At 37.7% G+C, this 19,656-nt stretch overlaps 1 protein-coding gene across 4 annotated transcripts in view; it reads left to right on the forward strand.

The window, feature by feature from the left end:
* The window catches only part of TMTC2 (transmembrane O-mannosyltransferase targeting cadherins 2), a 394,840-nt gene that overhangs the window by 327,963 nt on the left and 47,221 nt on the right, over positions 1-19,656 (forward strand). For all 4 annotated transcript variants that reach the window (XM_072724508.1, XM_072724507.1, XM_025992193.2 and 1 more), the window contains one exon: positions 4,419-4,482. In XM_072724508.1, the coding sequence (XP_072580609.1) occupies positions 4,419-4,482 (64 nt within the window). The remainder of the gene's footprint in view (positions 1-4,418; positions 4,483-19,656) is intronic.

Genomic DNA, 19,656 nt, shown 5'->3' on the forward strand with positions numbered 1-19,656 from the left:
CCTTTCCTGGTCCTGAGAAGTCACAGATAGTGTGAAGAAGGGGAAGGCCCTACATACATGAGTGACAGGAGCTGGCAATGAGATAGGAGCCTCCATCCAAGTCTCCAGTTGAAAAGTCCATTGTTGGCATAGATGATATGGAACATAACTTTATGATGACTCTTAAGGGTGGCATGTTAGATGGGGCTAGTCACCTATCTGGAGCTAGTGTAGTTTCCTGCTATGAATGATTTTTATTACTCATTATCTCATTCATTTCTGGCTTTGTAAAGTGTGTTGTCAAAACACAAGGTTGTGTAGATTTGACCTGGGAGATTTCTTGGCAGAGCCGACTGCTTTTCCCCTTTGCCTACTTTCCACGTCTTCTACTTAGACATACAGGAAACTTATGATTGCTCTCCATGTCTAATTGTGACTCTCCCCTAAAATTGAGAGGTGGTGAGGGTAAAGAAGTGAGTATCCACGGCAGCCCCGGTGGTGCAGCGGTTTAGCGCCGCCTGCAGCCTGGGGTGTGATCCTGGAGACCCTGGATTGAGTCCCACGTCGGGCTTCCTGCATGGAGCCTGCTTCTCCCTCTGCCTGTGTCTCTGCCTCTCTCTCGCTCTCTCTGAATGAATAAATAAATTAAATCTTAAAAAAAAAAAAAGAAGTGAGTATCCAGCAGTATTCTCACTTTTCCTCATTCCTTATTTCTTTACCTTTCCCCTCAAAGCCTCCCCTTCCCCTTTTTGGGGGTGCATGAGGCAAAACACAGTTGTGCATGTCATTTCATTCTTAAAACTGTCATCTGCTAAATTTGGTCTAGTGAAGTTCACTTCTATCAGTGTGGGAGATGGAGGTGAGCAAGAAGTAGAACCTGTCATTGCAAATGTCCTCCATATCCTCCTCTTTTCAAATCTCATCTCTTACACTTAAATTGTGGTTTTTAAACACTATAATCAAAAGGCAGGTTTTCTTCTTAGTCTTTGATGTAGAAACTGTTGGGGTCATCTGCCAGAGAACAACATATCATGTATCACTCTACTACATTGCCATGTATACAACGATATCAGCATGATCTTGTGGTTCAAACACTTAGCTGTAGAGTCTGTGACTCCCAGATCAGTCACTTCCCAGCCATATAACCTTGGGGAAGTTATCAACTTCTCTAAACCACATTTTAACCATCTGTAAAATGGGGATAGTAATAGCATTTCATGGTGTTGTTGGAACATGGAATAATAAATTCCTGGTATTTTATAAGTGACACATAGGTTTTAGAAATTTTCTGTCCCAGAAAGGAAATAGTGAAGAAAGAAAGTTTATGGATATTCAGGAAAAGTTATTCATCAGAAATTTTCTGTCCCAGAAAGGAAGTAGTGAAGAAAGAAAGTTTATGGATATTCAGGAAAAGTTATTCATCAGCTTCTCATAATTCTATTCTAATAGTCTTGGCAACCTGAGTCCTACGGTCAGTCCTAACAATTCAGTGGTTGAGGTTCTTGACACTTCAAGAATCCTCTAAGCAACTAGCAAAATATTGCTAATTTCCTCAGTTTTCAAATGTTGATTAATGATACAATCATCTTTGCAGTTAAGATTTATTAAGCACGTCCATGATGCTTCTTGAGAGGCGAGTATGAAATACAGCATACACTGTAAAGTGGACATTGGACAGTTCCTCATCAGTTTTCTCCCTTGTCTAGAGAATAAAACAAGAATATAAATGAACATTTGGTGGGTAGAATTTACACTTTTTTCCCTGTGGTCCTAGAGTGAAAATTAATTTTCACAGTTATATGACAAATCTAATAAACTCTACTTTTTCTCTATTTCATTAGATTATCATCAATTCTACTTCTACCTTAAGATATGAAGCCTTCTAAACTAGATATTTCCTTTGGGGATTAAGTCACTAAAGACAATGAAGACTTTAAAAACTAAAAACCCTTTTGGGGGAGAAAACTTTTTTTTTTTAATTGTGTTGATTATTATTTTAAAGGCTTGTCATCTAGTGAATTCTTCGGTTTCTCTTTGATTCTTACCTACCTGATGAATTTGGACATCCATTAAGATGAATAGTAATATTTGCTATACTTTCCATGTTAGACATCTATTGGTTGATTTTGCTTCAAAGTAACTTAACTCCTTTGTAATATTAAGTTCCTCTAATTTCCTACCTCCCTGCCTTTTATTTCCCTCTGGAGAAAACCCTTCCAGGGCATGACCTAATGAATTCTGGTTCAAATTTCCAAGTGAATTTGAACCAAAGTGATTCTATAATTTGGTGGAGGGAACCTTCATTAAATACCCTGGCAAGGGAATTTTTACTGTTTTATACCAGACTAAAGTACTTTTCTTGACATATTGAAATTGAACTTCCAACATTTATGAGAATATAAATTGCAACAGCACGTTGTAACTGTCATGAGTCCAGTAGAGCCTTAGGTCAAGGGTTTTTACTTTCTCTATAACCCCATTAAAAATAGCACTGTTTTTAATTATTTTTCCTTTAAAAATTAGAAAAATATGACTTGGTCTCCAGAGAGATGTTATCTTCAGTTATTCCTAAAATTTATATGGTTGCATGGGATATGTCTTTATAGTTTTTATTTGCACTTGACCAAAGTGCAAATTCAATTTTATAGGCTAGTGAACCTACTCTTTTAAAACCTGAATGTGATTTTCTAATTGACAGAGTTGATTTTTGTTTCTTCTCTTTATTCCTGACCTCTCTGCATCTTCTCACCTCAAAAGCTTCTTCCCTCCCCCTCCCCTGCCCACCCTGTTTTCATATTTATCCATTTGTATGCAGGCATAATTAACATACAACATAATTATGTTAGTTTCAGGTGTACAATATAACAAATATAATGATTAACTATTTCTATATATTACTCAGTGTTCATTAGGATAAGTGTACTCTTAATCTCCATTTTCTATTTTACCCATCCCCCTACCCATCTCACCTCTGGCAACCACCACTTTGTTCTTTGTCTTTAAGAGTTTGTGGGAGGTGGTTTGTTCTCTTTTTTTCTTTGTTCCTTTTTTTCTTAAATTCCACATATGAGTGAAATCATATGGTATTTGTCTCTCTGACTTTACTTGGCGTTACACCTTTTAGATCTATCCATGTTGTTGCAGATGGCAAGATCTCATTCTTTTTTGTGGCTGAGTAATATTCCATGGAATTCCCATCAGAGGCTTCATAAAATCACAGTTTCAAAAGAAACTACTCCATTTTAACTGCAGACCCCAAGCCATTTACTGTTATTGTTCACATTATAGGTATGCTGTATACATCATCTGAAGTTGAATTTGACATTTTGTATAGCATCTCAGTACTCTGCAAATATAGTCACCAGATTACAGTACAACTGCAAGAGCTTCTAGCCCTTGTTACCTACCATCTTTGAAGGTTTCCTAAAGCAGCATGGCATGATTGAAAAACATACTGTGTTTTGATGGCTAATTGGCCAGGCTTCCACCTGACCCTGACATTTGATTTCTCCTGCTACCCAGTTGGCTGAATTTAGGGGTTTGCTCTGAATTGCAAGAATAGATAGTGCATAAACTTATTAAAATTCAGCGTGCATCTTATTTGTATAAGTCAGTTGTACCACTTGTGGTATTTAGTGATAGTCAAGAGAAACTGGCTATTTGAAGGATATGGGAACTTCAGAATTTGCTAACTCCAGAGACCATAGCTTGAATGAGCAGGAAACAAGGTAGCCTTGAACAGTCTAGAAGCAGGACATGCAATAGCAATTGTTTACAGGAGGAATCTGACCAGGATATTGCCTATTGCTTCTATTGCTTCCACCATTGTCCATGAACTCTAGCCATCCTTTCAGCTTTCTATCCCTTATTCAGCAATGAAAGTCCCAAACAAGAACATCCTGTTAGCTGAGGCTTTGCCATGGGTGTGTGTACCCTGGTGAAGAGACCAGGGAGAGGAAAAATCTAGCCTTTTTTCCCCTGTAGGCTACACACAGTGGAAGGTTCCCCACCTGAATTGAAAGAAAGTGGATTTCTAGATAGATCTATAACTTTTTAACATTTTATTTTTTAAAATCAAGATGTTTCTGAGACATACAGTTGAAGCTGGAGAATCCCAACCCTTATAACGTTACTTGGGTTAGCTTGGAAGAGAAAAATGACATTTCTAATTCTTAATACGTACATTTAAATGAATAATAACTACTGAATAGGATTATGTTGAGCTACTATTTATAATGCCTTAAAGACAGTAAGTATTTGCATGCAATTTAATGTACTACTTTTTCTGCTTGGGGCAACTTATGGTTTGATTGGTATGATTGTAATATTTTTTTTAAAAGTTAATATTAGCTTGCTGCATAGTGATTCTATTTCACCTCTGTACAATTTTAAAATAAATGAGTAGAGTTTGATTTTCTTTTTTTTTAACTCTTCAACAGACAGGCTAGCCTCAACGAAGCCGCCGAGAAGTATTATGATCTGGCAGCCAGACTAAGACCTAATGTAAGTACTTTCCTAAAGAGAAACATTACTCAAAGGGATGGATTCACAGCAGGTGATAGCTTTAGATACAGAAGCCTCATGATCCTCGGCTTTTTCCCCTCTGATCTCCTATTCTTGAATACTCACTAAATGTCTAATTCAACAATCACATCTGCCCGGCTCAAGCTTCTTTCTTTTTGCAGAGGTCCAAATTGCTGTTTTTCTATCCTGTGTAAAAAGCACCATGCGGTTTTATCATTTGAATACAGGTTGTAGCATTATCAAATACTTGGCATTTGGTTGGCTTTTCAAAGCAGTTCCTTGAAAGTGTTTTTCGCTCTGGTGTTAAATACCTCAGGACTTCCTAACATCATACACTTTTTTCTTTTCTTTTTTTGATCCTTATATACACTCAGACCTCGAGCTGGGCCTCTTTCCTCTTCCACAGTCCTCATTTCTAATAATGATGCTTTTCAACCTTATCAAGTATGTTTTTATTAGAATTTTTCCCTGGGTAGTCACACTTTCATAAAGTGGGATGGATATAAATTAGATCATTACTATTGAAATAGAGGAGCCATTTATGAGAAAATCAGAACTGGTTTTATATCTGTCTTCTAAGCACTTTTTTATTCGCCACACATCACCGACCTCCAGCACGTTGCTTTTATTCTCATATGCACTGCTCTGCATCACCCTCCAACACTAAAACCTTCTCCCCTTACTCTCTGGGTCTAGACCATCTATTGAGAAATGTAATTTTGAAACAGTAATGAAAGTGCATGTGTGACGTGACTACAAATAGTGGGATAAGTCTCATTTCTATACAGTAACTCATCCCACTGGGCAAACATCTATAGAGTGCCTGCTTTGTGATGGGATACAGAGATTTCATTCCCTAAAAGACCACATAATGTAGCAGAGAACACTGAAAATAATCAACTAGTTGAAATACGATGTGGCAATTCCTACACAGAGGTATACACAGTCCTGTGGGAACACAAAAGAAGAGAATTAATGCTCCCTGAACCCGATCCACAGGGGGAGAAGCTTTTTTTTTTCCCCAAGCAGATAAAACCACATGTAACCTTTGCCCTGAATTTTGGTGTCCCCGGTTTCATTACTTATGAGGTACTTCAGAAATTGGTGAGCTGTTTGCAACAGAAGAAAATAATTTAATAGTTATAATGGTAAGAACAATAACAGTTCAAATTTATTGCACACTGATTATGCGTCAGGCATCGTGCTAAGTACTTCATGTGAATTCCCTCATTCATTTCTCAGAACAACCCACAGGTGCTTCTGTGGTCCCCACTCTGCCCAAGCCCAGAGAAATTAGTAAGTCCCTCATCACCCCAGCTGGTAAGTGGGATCCCATTGTAACTCAGGCTGCTCGGTGCACAAGAGAAAGCTTGAGGGGAAAATGCAGTTACATCATAGGAAATGCAAGCCAGAAGACTGGGAAGCGAAAATAATAATGATCCTCTTATTCAGTAAATATTTAGAGTACCTGTGAAGTGCCCGCAGCATTCCAGGCACTACATACACGGAAAGGCACAAAATTAACTAGAGTCCCTGACCATTAGGAGCTTACCATCTAGTCTGAGAAGACGAAGTAGAAAAAGCAGCAAAGCATATACGTATCAGACAGTAATAAGTGCTTTGGGGAAAAATGGCAGGATAAGGGACTTAGGAGGTGCAGGGGGGAGATAGGCAGGAGGCATAACTTTATATATGCCCAAGATGGGCATCTTTGTATAGCATTTCCAACGGTTGAATATGAATTCTTGATTTTTTTTTTTTTAGATTTATTTTAGAGAGAGAGAGGGCACACGCACACCTGTGTAGGGAGCAGGGGCAGAGGGAGAGGAAGAGAAGAGAGAAGTAGACTCTGTACCTGAGCATGGAACCCAGTGTGGGGCTTGATCTCAAGACCCTGAGATCATGACCTGAGCCAAAAACCAAGAGAAGGATGCTTAACCGGTTGACTGGGCCACCCAAGCCCCCCAAGATCTTTATTATAACTTCATCGAGGGCAAGAATCAAGATTTTTTGTCTTTCTTTCCTTTTTTTTTTTATTCCCTTCACATGGATGAATATAATGACGTTCTGTTCAGCCTTTACTCATTGAGTACCAGTAACTTAAATGTCACTTTTATTTTTGTTAAGTGGTTGATCAAATGGTCTTCTTCAACACATTATAACAGAATAGTGAGCACAGAGCTATCTGAGCTGTCTGACCTGACCTAAAAAAAAAAAAATGAAAAAGACACTGAGGCACCCCAGATTTAAACCAGACTCATGAGAGTGTTTATTTTAAATGGCCAGCCAAATCATAAAATCAACATTTAATCTTCCAATTTAAAGCCATTTTTTCTGAAATCCCAAAAAGTTTCTTCATAAACATGCTGCAGACTGTTTTTGAAAAACACGTTTATTCAAATGCTACTTCCTTTATCTAATAACAATAAGTATTTTATGGATTTGGTTAGAATAGGAAGCTCAAATTTAACAATGAGTAAACGATGCTACAGTTGTGGGTCACCCGATGGGCAGATGGGGTCTTTCCCTAATCTTTTTTATGAATTGTGTTTTGGGTTTCCTGTATGTATATAGAATAAGTAAGATGCCACCATGGCAAGACTCATAAAGACACGGGCAATAATAGAAGTTTGTGTTCTGAACCAAGGAGACCTGTTTAAACAATAGTCCCCGTAATGATTTATTAGCGGTTAGCATCTGATCCAAATTAAAGCATCCATCTAACATTTATCTTGATCATAGTTGTTCTTCTTTTTGCCCTAAGAACCTTCTATGTTATTTCTGTGTTTTTGCTGAATAAATTTCAGTTCCCTGCTTATAAAAGGACCTACTAAACAGACCTCCATTCCCCTTCTCTATTGTAGTAGTTTCACTGTCTTTTCATTTCTCTTGTCTACACAGTAATCTAACCTTATTTTTCAAAAGGGCATTTTCTTCTATTGTTTGAATGTCCAACTTTCACAATCAGTAGCTGTATGTGGAGGACCCTGTGGGTGTTTTAGCAATGTTCATGTCAGATCGTGACTATCCACAGTAAAATATGCGGCTGTAACCCTGTGCACTGCCACTTATTATCATCGTATTGAAAACATTGTTATTTGTGGAATATATTTCTCTCTTAATAAAAAACCCATTCCACTTCTTCAGTACATCCCGTAGTGAATTTCTTTATTTAGTTTATTCTACAAAAGCCCTATTTTTTCATACAATTTACTTTAAAATTACAAATGGACTCCTTGAAAAATTTTATATGCAAAGAATTCTGGTGATCAAATGCTAAAGTAATAGAAGTCTAAATTAGCATGCACATATAATTTTCAGTGTTAGATTATGATATTGTTTCATCAGGGATATTCAGTACATTGTCATTTATTAAAGTATACAGCTAGAGAAATATATTTGTTACTAAAATGAGACCATTAAATTTTTAATCCTATTTATTTGACTTTCTGGGGGGTAGACAGGCAAACCCTAGACTTACTCCTCATAGTACAGTAAAACGTTTTTTTATAATGGGAAAACTCTTGACCAAAATTGCCATTTTAAGTTTTTCCACTTTCATTTTTCATTTGTGTAAATAAGATTGATCTCTCTGTGGAGGTTACTTTAAAAAGATAACACTCTGTCTTCCCTCTCACTTATGAACATCAAAAAGTGCTGACTCTTGAGGACTAGAGGGAACATTTAAATGAAACAATTTTGTTCCTCCTTTGGGAATTAAGCCAAATTCTGCATTAACTTATAGATTTTTATTTTTTTTTCTAATGTGAAGAATGGGTAATTTGCATAGTACAAAGTCACCCACTGTACTTGGCTTTTAGTGAACTCTAGAAGTTAGAAAGGGTAATTACTAATGATTAGGTCTATATATCTTGTATTTTTCCGGATGTAGTTGTTTTTAGCCTAATTTCATTTAATTTATTTTGTATCAGGTTCCAGCTTTGTGTAAGACTCTATGCCAAGTGCAGAGGGATTTCAAAGTTATGAAAAATTAACCCTGACCTTGGGAAATGTACTATCTAAATGCAGGGAGGGAATGGAGGAGAGAACGCATGGATCCAAATTCTCACAATTCAGGCCAGGAAATAATACTATGTTATAAGTACTTTGTGAGTGAACTTTGTGAAGTACTTTGTGAAGGTAGTGCTAGAAAAGTGTGCAGGAGAGAAAAATTACTTTCAACAGGTTGGTCCTAGAAGGCATTGTGTCAGAGTAGGAAAGTTAGATAATCACGAGATGATAGAATGTTTTATAGGTGAAGATTTTAGCAAGAGAAGGAGAGAAGAGAGAATTTGGGGAAGAGGCAGGTAGAGGCATATGTGTGAATAAGGACATGGTGCTGGGAAAACATGAACATAGGCTCAAGAAACAGTAAACAAGAGTTTATATTGCCCTGGGGCTAGGGGCAGAGAAGACAATCAGGGGAAGATAGAACTGGAAATGAAGATAAAACCAGATGAAAGGCATTGCATATCTCCCGAGAATTAGAGATTGCATTCCTACCTATGTTGAACAGGATGACGTAATGAAAGTGATAATTTAGGATGGCCATTTATAAGATGTAATGAGGAATGTGGGTTGCGTTGGGGAAAGTAGAGTTGCAAGAAGCCACCTTGAGAAAACCAAATAAAAAGATACCGTAATAGTTTAAGCAGAAGGTATAATCTGAAAGTACAGAAACACAATGGAGTGGAAAAGAATATGCAGGGAAAATAAATGGATTATTTGATGGGATGTGAATAGGAAAATCGGTTGGCCTGATGAATGTTCCAAAATTTGAAATATAGGTAACTCGGAAAAAGGAAAAACGACCCCAGTCAGAGGCAGGGCAGTCAGAAGAGCATGTTTATTTCAAGAAAAAAAAAAATGTTAAGTTTGGACTGAACTGTTTCTAAATGAGAGGATATTATCATTGTCCAGGGGACATTCCTATCAAGGAGGCAGTCACAGGGAAATAGTCACAGGCAGCTATTCCATAGCTAGGAACAGAGATGTGGGGTTATTTGCAGAAAAGAGATCATGCCAAAGCAGTGGTTAAGATCACTGGGGAGAGGGGCACCTGGGTGACTCAGTGGTTGAGTGCTTGCCTTTGGTTTAAGCTGTGATCCCGGGGTCCTGGAATCGAGTCCCACATCAGGTTCCCCGCAAGGGGCCTGCTTCTCCCTCTGCCTGTGTCTCTGCCTCTCTCTCTGTGTGTGTCTCTCATGAATAAATAAATAAAATCTTAAAAAAAAGAGAGAGAGAGAGAGATATCACTGGGGAGAGATGTAGAGAAGGGAGACCATTTCAAACCCCGGGAAACAGGCAGCCCCTGTGGTTCAGCCGTTGAGCGCCGCCTTCAGTCCAGGGCGTGATCCTGCAGACCTGGGATCAAGTCCCACATCAGACTCCCTGCATGGAGCCTGCTCCTCCCTCTGCCTGCATCTCTGCCTCTCTCTCTCTCTCTCTGTGTCTCTCATGAATAAATAAATAAAATCTTGAAAAAAAAAACTGGGAAACTCTACATGTGGAATGTAGGATATGAGACAATGAAGTCCGTGTTAATGAGCAATTTTCACTGCTGCTAAAGGTAAAGGAAAACAGACTGAGACTGTCCAGTGACTTCAGAGAATCAGCTGTCCTCAGCTACCTGGTACACCTTTGTGCAGTTGATGTGGGCACAAGTTGTACTGTGTTAAGGAAGTGGAGAAGTGGGAACAGAGAGTGTAAAATTATTAAGGAAGTGGAGAAGTGGGAACAGAAAGTGTAAAATTATTCTGTAAGTTAAGTTTGGAGGTGAATGAAATAGGGAAACTGCAAAGAAATATTAAGTATATGTTTATTAAATATTAAAGGTAGGTGTTAAGAAATGTGCATGTATCTAAATATGAGGTTAAGAATGTGTCCTCATAGAGGAGAGAGCAAAGAAATACTGAAAATCTTCAAAGATCATTTTCTCCCCAAGGACTGAAGAACAGAAAGTAGACTGAAGATATAAAGGGGAGGAAAAAACAAAAATTAGAAATATAGGGAGCAGAAGCTGAGGTAGCAAATTACTTCTGTCCCAGGTATTTACTTATCTGCTGCTGCTATGAGAAGAAGGAGAGAGCTTGAGGTCAGAGACCTGTGGACAGCTGATGTGCTGAGGCGCACAGTAGGTCATAATTGATTTAGGTCTGGCCTATCTATATGTGATAAATGCCAATAGAGGTACAGTTTTGTGAGATATGTTATTAAGCCGTTTGTCATTTTGTGATCATTTTATTTTTATTTATTTATTTATATTTTTTTAAGTAGGCTCCACCATGGGGCTCGAACTCACAACCCTAAAATGAAGACCTGAGCTGAGATGAATAACTGAACTCCATGTCTGAAACTAATCATATGCTATATTCTAATTAATTTAAATAAGATTTAAAAAAAAAAAAAAAAAAAACACGAGCTGACTTCAAGAGTTAGATGCCTAACTGACTGCGCCACCTGGGCTCCCCTTTTGCAATAGTTCTAAATGAAGTTCCAAAGTCACCAATAGATTATTCTCATTTTGATTCATCCTCTCTGACTTTTATGCTAGACGTTATATTAGAGATTGAGATCTCTACAATGTATGGTATTTTATAAATGTTCTATCATGACAATTATATATGAATTAAAGGGGAAACTGCTCCAAGGATCAGATTATCCAGTAAAAAATATCATATACACATTATAACTTTGCTAGGCACTTAAAGCGTAAATTATTTCAAAGAGTTATTATAAAATCAAAGTCCGTCTTCTCTATTTGGGCTCTTTGGCAATGATGTTAGGTCACAGATAAAATGAGAAATATGGGATTCAAAGAAATCAGTCTCCTATATAAGAATTGCAGCTGCGCTATGGGATAGTCAACATATTCCGCAATGTATCACTTTCAATTTGGACTGCCCTTTTTATCCTAATGTGGGACAAGAGGGATGATGAGAGATGACTGCTCAGTAGAAATAACCACTAAAGCTGGGATTGGGCGATGAGGGAGCAGTTAAGAATGAATTATTTGGGGGGGCACCTGGGTGGCTCAGTGGTTGAGCATCCGCCTTCGGTTTAGGTCATGATCCCAGCGATCTGGGATCAAGTCCTGTATGAGGCTCCCTCTGCCTATGTCTCTGACTCTCTCTCTGTCTCTCATGAATAAATAAAATCTGAAAAAGAATAATTTGGGCTGTACTGTTGGAAGGGATAGAAAATATTTTGAATATAGTTTACTGATGGGAAAGTTATTGTTCCATCCTAATTAGAACAAGGGACCTTGAAATTAAGTTAAACAGGACAGATTCAGATTTGACCATATAAGAGATTTTTTTTGGGGGGGGGGGTGTGGGGGTCACTGAGCTTGTCATTTTGTTGGGGGAGGAAAAGGAAGGGTTAATAATAATTTGTCTGGGAAGCAATTAAACCACATTTCTGCTTGTAAATGGTGGAGGAACCATATGGCCTCTTCCGAAAGTTTCCACAGGCTTCTGTGATGTGGGAAAATTATATACCATGTGTCTCTTGACTTTCAGACGTTAATAATATACGGATCCCAGAATCACCACATTGACTTCATGAGTAAAACGCGCTTTAATATCGCACATGTATTTCCCACTCTCACTACTTATTTCAGTTTCAAATATGTCTTTATATTTTACAGTTAGAAAATGGAACGAGGGAAGTTGACAAACCCAGAATAAACTGGTTTCAATCAAGAGAGAAATTGCCATTCGTTTTCCCTCACATTTTACCTGGTTTTATTAAATGGGCCCAGAGATATGATTGAAATGAGACTGTTGTTTATTCACAGGCACACAATTAAGTCAACAAACACTTATTCTACTTTAGTTCCTAAACAGGCTTCATCACATTAATATGTATATATATGCACACATCAGGAGAAAGAAGGTATCTAATTCTTGTCTAATTTCTGCAAGATAGATGCTCACTTCCCTGATAGCTTGTTATGCCAGGATCAGTTTTAGTCCTATCACACCAGGTCCAGGTGGAACTTATCCCACCTTTAGTCCTATCCCACCTGGACCTGTCTTCAGACCACTTTCCACTGTGATTTTTCCCAAATCACTTAGATGTGCAGCACTGTTCATCTAACAAGTTGCACAGTTGAGTTTGTTTTGTGTTGTACTTCTATTTTGAAAATGTTAGATAAGCCAGAAAAAAAAATGTACTTTGAAGTGGTTGCTATTTTTTTTTCTGTTTATTATCTTGTATAAGTCTTCATGCTTAGAAGACAAAGATGATTAGTAGAATCCAGTTGTTTACTAACTGTTGCTGTGGTGACAGTTTTTGCCTAGCCTGGGATCATACAGTTGGGCTAAACAAAGCTGTATTTACAGTTTTTCCATACTCGGGGCATTGTTATTCATCACAATCCACATGCAATCATCCTCAAACAGTATTTTTTGAATGTATGTATGTGCACTGTGTGTGCATTGCAGAATCACAACCAGAAAAGGTTGGGGTGGGGAGGAGGTGTGAGGCACAGACAGAACGTAAGTGGCTCTTGGCTATAAAGAAAATCAGCTTGAGTACTTTGGGTTGAGGAACATCAAAACCTCTGGGCAATTCCACTTAATTATGTTCTCTGATTCCAAGCATGTTTATTTTTACTCACATTTCTTCATGGGGGTATCCTTTGCATGGATTTATAACTATAATTGTTTGAATTGTGGGACCACACACTAAAATTGCATTTAGTTCCTTCTCCAGAGTAACTGGATTCCTGGGGTTTTGGGGATTGGGGAAACTCAGCTAATCTAACCACACTGGCCCACATTCCTACCTGGAGTATCAGCTAGGTGGACTGGGAGGTGCCACCATTGGAAGGATGTGCCCTTCCCCCACCCCAGCCATCACATTCTTTATAATCTCCTTCAGTTATTTTGACAGCTGGTTTCCTCCATTTCTGTTATCCTTTTAGGCATCTAGGTTTCTGATCCTTGGCTGATCTCATGGGGTTATGTTTTTCTAAATGTATACTGAAACATTAACCAAGAGCTATATTTGTCTATGAATCTTTATTCCCTCCCTCTTCTGATTTTCCTCACCTCCTTTTTTGTTTGTTTCCTTATTTTTCCTCTAGTTCTAACTCCTTGATACCTATCAGAACTCTCACTTATATCTGCAGATAAAATTATAGTATCCTTTACCCTAAAGACAAGTAAAAGTTTGGCAGATCCTGAAAAATTAGTGAATGGGTAGATTAACTTATCAAAGTCCTATGTCCTTGTTAAAGAAAAACAATTATTAACACTTTTTTAAAAGGTAAGCAAGGCATTATTCAGGATTATTGTGATTAGTCACAATTTGGGGAGAAATGGCGTTTTACCTCAAAAACAATAAAAACAGGGGTTATAGCCAACAAAAGCAGGAAGGATGAAGAACTTGATCAGATACCAAAGGTAAGGAGAGTCTCACTGAATGAACTTAGGATTTTTGCTCTAGCTGGGCTCCGCAGGCCACAGACAAGGCCCAAGGATGAGGCCTTAGTCAAAAAGAGGGCTTGGAGGATCCTGTCTCTTTTTGGTCAGGGAGTGATGTTTTCATCTGGGATGACATCATTCTCCCCAACCAAGTTGTTAAAAATGCTAAGTTTCCTATCACTGGATAGTATCAGAATCAAGAGTTCCTCTTTATCACTTGAGAAGAATTTCTTTAAATATATGGCTGTAACATAGTCTTTGCCAATAAGCAGTAGAATAGTATGAGAGGAGTGACGTCTTTAAGGGGGGGAAATGTGGATGCTACACGGTTTTTCAGTTTTCGTCTTATAATCAATGGTTATTTCCTTGACTATCCAGTGCCAACAAATGGCTACTGTGATACTCCAGAGTTTTAAAAACAATCCTGCACCCACGTTATGGCTACATCAAAACTTAAAACTGTAGAGAACTGAATTTCTTAAGAATGGGAGACCAAGTCTCTCATTGTTCATCCCTGGCTTTCATCTCCACTTTTTTGTTTTCACTTTCTTAAAGGATTTCCTCTGAAATAACACCCAGAAATGCAGCTCTACAATGTATACACGTTTTCTTTTTGAAGAGTGAATGGCAAGTTAGTGAGGGCAAGTGTGGTGTCATGAGAGATCTGTGATGAGATAGTTTGAAATGGTCACAAGAGGATTAAATTGGTTTCACCTGAAAAGTAACGTGCTCGGTTTAGGAATGTTGAATTTTAAAGATCAGCAAACTTGAAAAAATTTGTTAGAATGATTCACCAAATATCTATATAAGCTACTTCTAACAATCCATGACTAAAAAAAAAAAAAAAAAATTAAGTCCTTAAATGATATGCAGCAATAATCTGCTGTATTTTTGAAAGTGTGGTTTGACAGATCTCAACAAGTTCAAAAATAGATGTTAAAGGTTATTACTAGCTTTGTCCATTACTTTTTTTTTCTTATTGCTCGATCTAAGGTACTCTGTCCTTAACTACTTCATATTTCATCAAAGAAGAGACAGCTGAATCTTCTTCATGGAATCTATTCTTACACCAGTTATTTCTTAATTGTGGTTTAATTTTCATTGGTTGTTTATATAACAATGCTAATAAAACCCACTAAGGGAAACACCTAAAAACCCTCAACATATGTTATAATTTACTTTCCTGTGTGACAAATTCTTTTGCTTAAAAATATAGTGTATTTTCCACCTAAATTCCAGGAACCAATGATTGTTTTCTCTTAACAAGATTCAACTATCTTTTCCCAAAGGGTTATACTGTCTGTTAAGTTTTTGTAATCACAGATTTTATTTTAAAGATTTTTAAAATTTGTTCATTGAGAGAGAGAGATAGCACAAGCCGGGGAAAGGGCAGAGAGAGAATCTCAAGCAAACTCTATGCTCAGCACAGAGCCAGACATGGAACTAGAACTCAGGACCTTGAGATCACGACCTGAGCCCAAACCAAGGGTTGGCTGCTTAACCGACTGTACCACCCAGTGCACCTAATCATAGGTTTCTTCTTATTTCATTGGCTGTGCTTTCTTTTGCAACACAACTGTGCTATCAAACTATCAGCAAATCAGACCTGCAATAATAAATAAACCCATAATATGGGTTGATACTTCTTCATCCATGATTAGATGCATTATTAAAATACCAGACATGATAAAAAAACTATTCAGAAAAATATCAGTATGACATTAATAAAAGATAAGGGATTTTTAAAATGTATTTCGATAGACCTACTTAAAGGTAGGTCTACTCTACCTAAATTCAAAATACATGGACATCTATTTTAATTTTTATGGAGAAATATTCCTATTAAGAATTTATAACTTCTCCCCTATATTCAGTTACTTGTCTCCACTTTAATATCTCATTTTTGGGGGATCCCTGGGTGGTGCAGCGGTTTGGCGTCTGCCTTTGGCCCAGGGCGCGATCCTGGAGACCCGGGATCGAGTCCCACATCGGGCTCCCGGTGTATGGAGCCTGCTTCTCCTTCTGCCTGTGTCTCTGCTTCTCTCTCTCTCTCTCTCTCTCTCTCTCTCTCTGTGTGACTATCATAAATAAATTTTAAAAATTTAAAAAAATATATCTCATTTTTGATACAGCATTACCAGGCTTGTATTGAGAGCAGTAGATTCCTCAGATCTTGAGGATGGAATTATTTTGCTACCTAAGAATTATGCACTTTAATTAGTCTTGGAAATCTTTACTGGAGACATGTGCATATGCTGAGTTTTCTCTTCGTTAAATAATATGACATTATCATTTTATTTTACAATATGCTGATTGACACAGTAACTCCCAAACATTTGCTACTCTTAGGGAACTTTTATGGAAAGCAGATGATGCATTATACCCTTAAGCACTATACATCATATCATTGCTTTAAACCTATTATTTACATTTGTGTGTATAAACTGGGTTTCCATGTTTGGAATTTAGGTACCTTTTTCACATACACCTAATGATGTAAAAAGGGAAAAAAAAAAAGAGCATTCACCTAAGTGGGAATAATAATATTGAGAGTTTTTTTTTTTAAGTTGATAACTCTTCTAGGTCCATATTGCTAGGTATTATATCTATTAATGATTTGAAATTTTTGTCTAACTTGAACACCAGAAAATAGTCTTTTTTTTTTTCTATTAGAAAATGTCAGCTTAACGACATGTATACTTGTGAAACATTCAAAGTTAAGTTCTACTACATTTTTACAGATGGGGACACTGCAACAGGCTAATTGTCCAGGATGCCACAGCTAGTGGTAGAGCCAAAATACAAAGCCAGGCAGTCTGGTTTCAGAACCTGTGTTCTTAGCTTTTCTGCTTCTTTTATAAGATTGCCTACCAAAAATTGAGTAATGCCCACCAATAAAACCTCAGACACTGAAATCAAAGGATAGTTATTTAAAATGTGGTAATTCCGGGATCCCTGGGTGGCGCAGCGGTTTGGCGCCTGCCTTTGGCCCAGGGCGCGATCCTGTAGACTCGGGATCGAATCCCACGTCGGGCTCCCGGTGCATGGAGCCTGCTTCTCCCTCTGCCTGTGTCTCTGCCTCTCTCTCTCACTGTGTGCCTATCATAAATAAATAAAAAAATAAAAAAAAATTTAAAAAAAATAAAATAAAATGTGGTAATTCCAATCACCTAGAATGTTTGTGTATTAATCATTTTGAAAAGTGCTGTTTAGCAAAATTGACAAATTCTTAAAGTTCAGTCATAGACCCTAGAACGTATGCTTCTATCCACCCCTCTTCATATGGCCTATAGATCCCAGTTGGAGAAACCTTGGAGAAGTGAAATGGTATAGATTTTAAATGTAGAGAAGCAGACTTATTTGTCCGTTTCTAAAATAGGCTCCAGGGCTATGATGAGAAACAAAGACATTGTGATCCCTGCCCTCTTAGAGATGTAGCAGATGTAGGCTTAGCATTTAATTCTTCCTTAGTTTTTTTCATGAGTGATTTATCTAGGTTACGAGGCTTGAAAGTTTGCATCTTCTACAGCTTATCCAACGATGCCTAAAAACCCATGAACTCAATCACCTTGTCATTTTGTGTGTTGAAAGCCTGTTTAGGGACTTTCAGAAATGTAGCAAATTACTATTTTGTATTGCTTGAAATGTATTGATTACTTTGCCTTTGACTGTTTCATACGATCACAGAGAATATGCTGCTCATTTTCTCATAAAAAGAAATTTATTTCCTTTTCTTTAGTAAGTCCTTAGAAAAATTGGAGAAAGCAGAATGATTTAGGGAAATGTTTTAAGATTTGGAAAGCCGCTTTGGACAATAGGTTCTTACTTTCTTGGCAGTTTCTTCGGGAAGTTTTGCTATTACCGAATTGGTTTTTAAAATAAGAGTTGTGGTAGAAAGACATGGGTACATCATATCAGATTTATTTTATTTCTACTATATATGTTTATTATGATCTGGAGATATATTTAAGAAAAAGTTCATATATTAAGGTTATTGTGATTTCATGTCCTGTAAAAAAAAATGTTCAAATACATCAGAATCTAAAATTTCCCTACATATAAAAAAAGCAATATGCTTTCTTTTTTTTTTAAGATTTTATTTATTTATTCATGAGAGACACAGAGAGAGAGAGATACAGAGACACACACAGGCAGAAGGAGAAGCAGGCTCCATGCAGGGAGCCCGACGTGGGACTCGATCCCCGGACTCCAGGACCACACCCTGGGCTGAAGGCAGCGCTAAACCGCTGAGCCCCCCAGGGAACCCAATATCCATTCTTTTAAAAATATATATATATATACCTTGAAAAGAAAAAAAAAAAAATAACTCCCTTAGAAATATGCTAAATTGATTGTAGGTTTTTAAATTATGATGAAGTTGTATCAATAGAGTATTACAGCAAAAAGCTTTTATTAAGTAATTCAGAATTGATTTTAGTCTTTACTATTAATTTATTTTTTTTAATTAATTTTTATTGGTGTTCAATTTACCAACATACAGAAAAACACCCAGTGCTCATCCCGTCAAGTGTCCACCTCAGTGCCTGTCACCCATTCCCCTCCAACACCCGCCCTCCTCCCCTTCCACCACCCCTAGTTCGTTTCCCCGAGTTAGGAGTCTTTATGTTCTGTCTCCCTTCCTGATATTTCCCAACATTTCTTCTCCCTTCCTTTATATTCCCTTTCACTATTATTTATACTCCCCAAATGAATGAGAACATACACTGTTTGTCCTTCTCCGATTGACTTATTTCACTCAGCATAATACCCTCCAGTTCCATCCACGTTGAAGCAAATGGTGGGTATATGTCGTTTCTAATGGCTGAGTAATATTCCATTGTATACATAAACCACATCTTCTTTATCCATTCATCTTTCGATGGACACCGAGGCTCCTTCCACAGTTTGGCTATTGTGGCCACTGCTGATAGAAACATCGGGGTGCAGGTGTCCTGACGTTTCATTGCATCTGAATCTTTGGGGTAAATCCCCAACAGTGCAATTGCTGGGTCGTAGGGCAGGTCTATTTTTAACTCTTTGAGGAACCTCCACACAGTTTTCCAGAGTGGCTGCACCAGTTCACATTCCCACCAACAGTGTAAGAGGGTTCCCTTTTCTCCGCATCCTCTCCAACATTTGTGGTTTCCTGCCTTGTTCATTTTACCCATTCTCACTGGTGTGAGGTGGTATCTCATTGTGGTTTTGATTTGTATTTCCCTGATGGCAAGTGATGCAGAGCATTTTCTCATGTGCATGTTGGCCATGTCCATGTCTTCCTCTGTGAGATTTCTCTTCATGTCTTTTGCCCATTTCATGATTGGATTGTTTGTTTCTTTGGTGTTGAGTTTAAGAAGTTCTTTATAGATTTTGGAAACTAGCCCTTTATCTGATATGTCGTTTGCAAATATCTTCTCCCATTCTGTAGGTTGTCTTTTAGTTTTGTTGACTGTATCCTTTGCTGTGCAAAAGCTTCTTATCTTGATGAAGTCCCAATAGTTCATTTTTGCTTTTGTTTCTTTTGCCTTTGTGGATGTATCTTGCAAGAAGTTACTGTGGCCGAGTTCAAAAAGGGTGTTGCCTGTGTTCTCTTCTATGATTTTGATGGACTCTTGTCTCACATTTAGATCTCTCATCCATTTTGAGTTTATCTTTGTGTATGGTGAAAGAGAGTGGTCCAGTTTCATTCTTCTGCATGTGGATGTCCAATTTTCCCAACACCATG

Source organism: Vulpes vulpes, chromosome 10 (genome assembly GCF_048418805.1).
Source record: "Vulpes vulpes isolate BD-2025 chromosome 10, VulVul3, whole genome shotgun sequence".
Taxonomy (NCBI): domain Eukaryota; kingdom Metazoa; phylum Chordata; class Mammalia; order Carnivora; family Canidae; genus Vulpes; species Vulpes vulpes.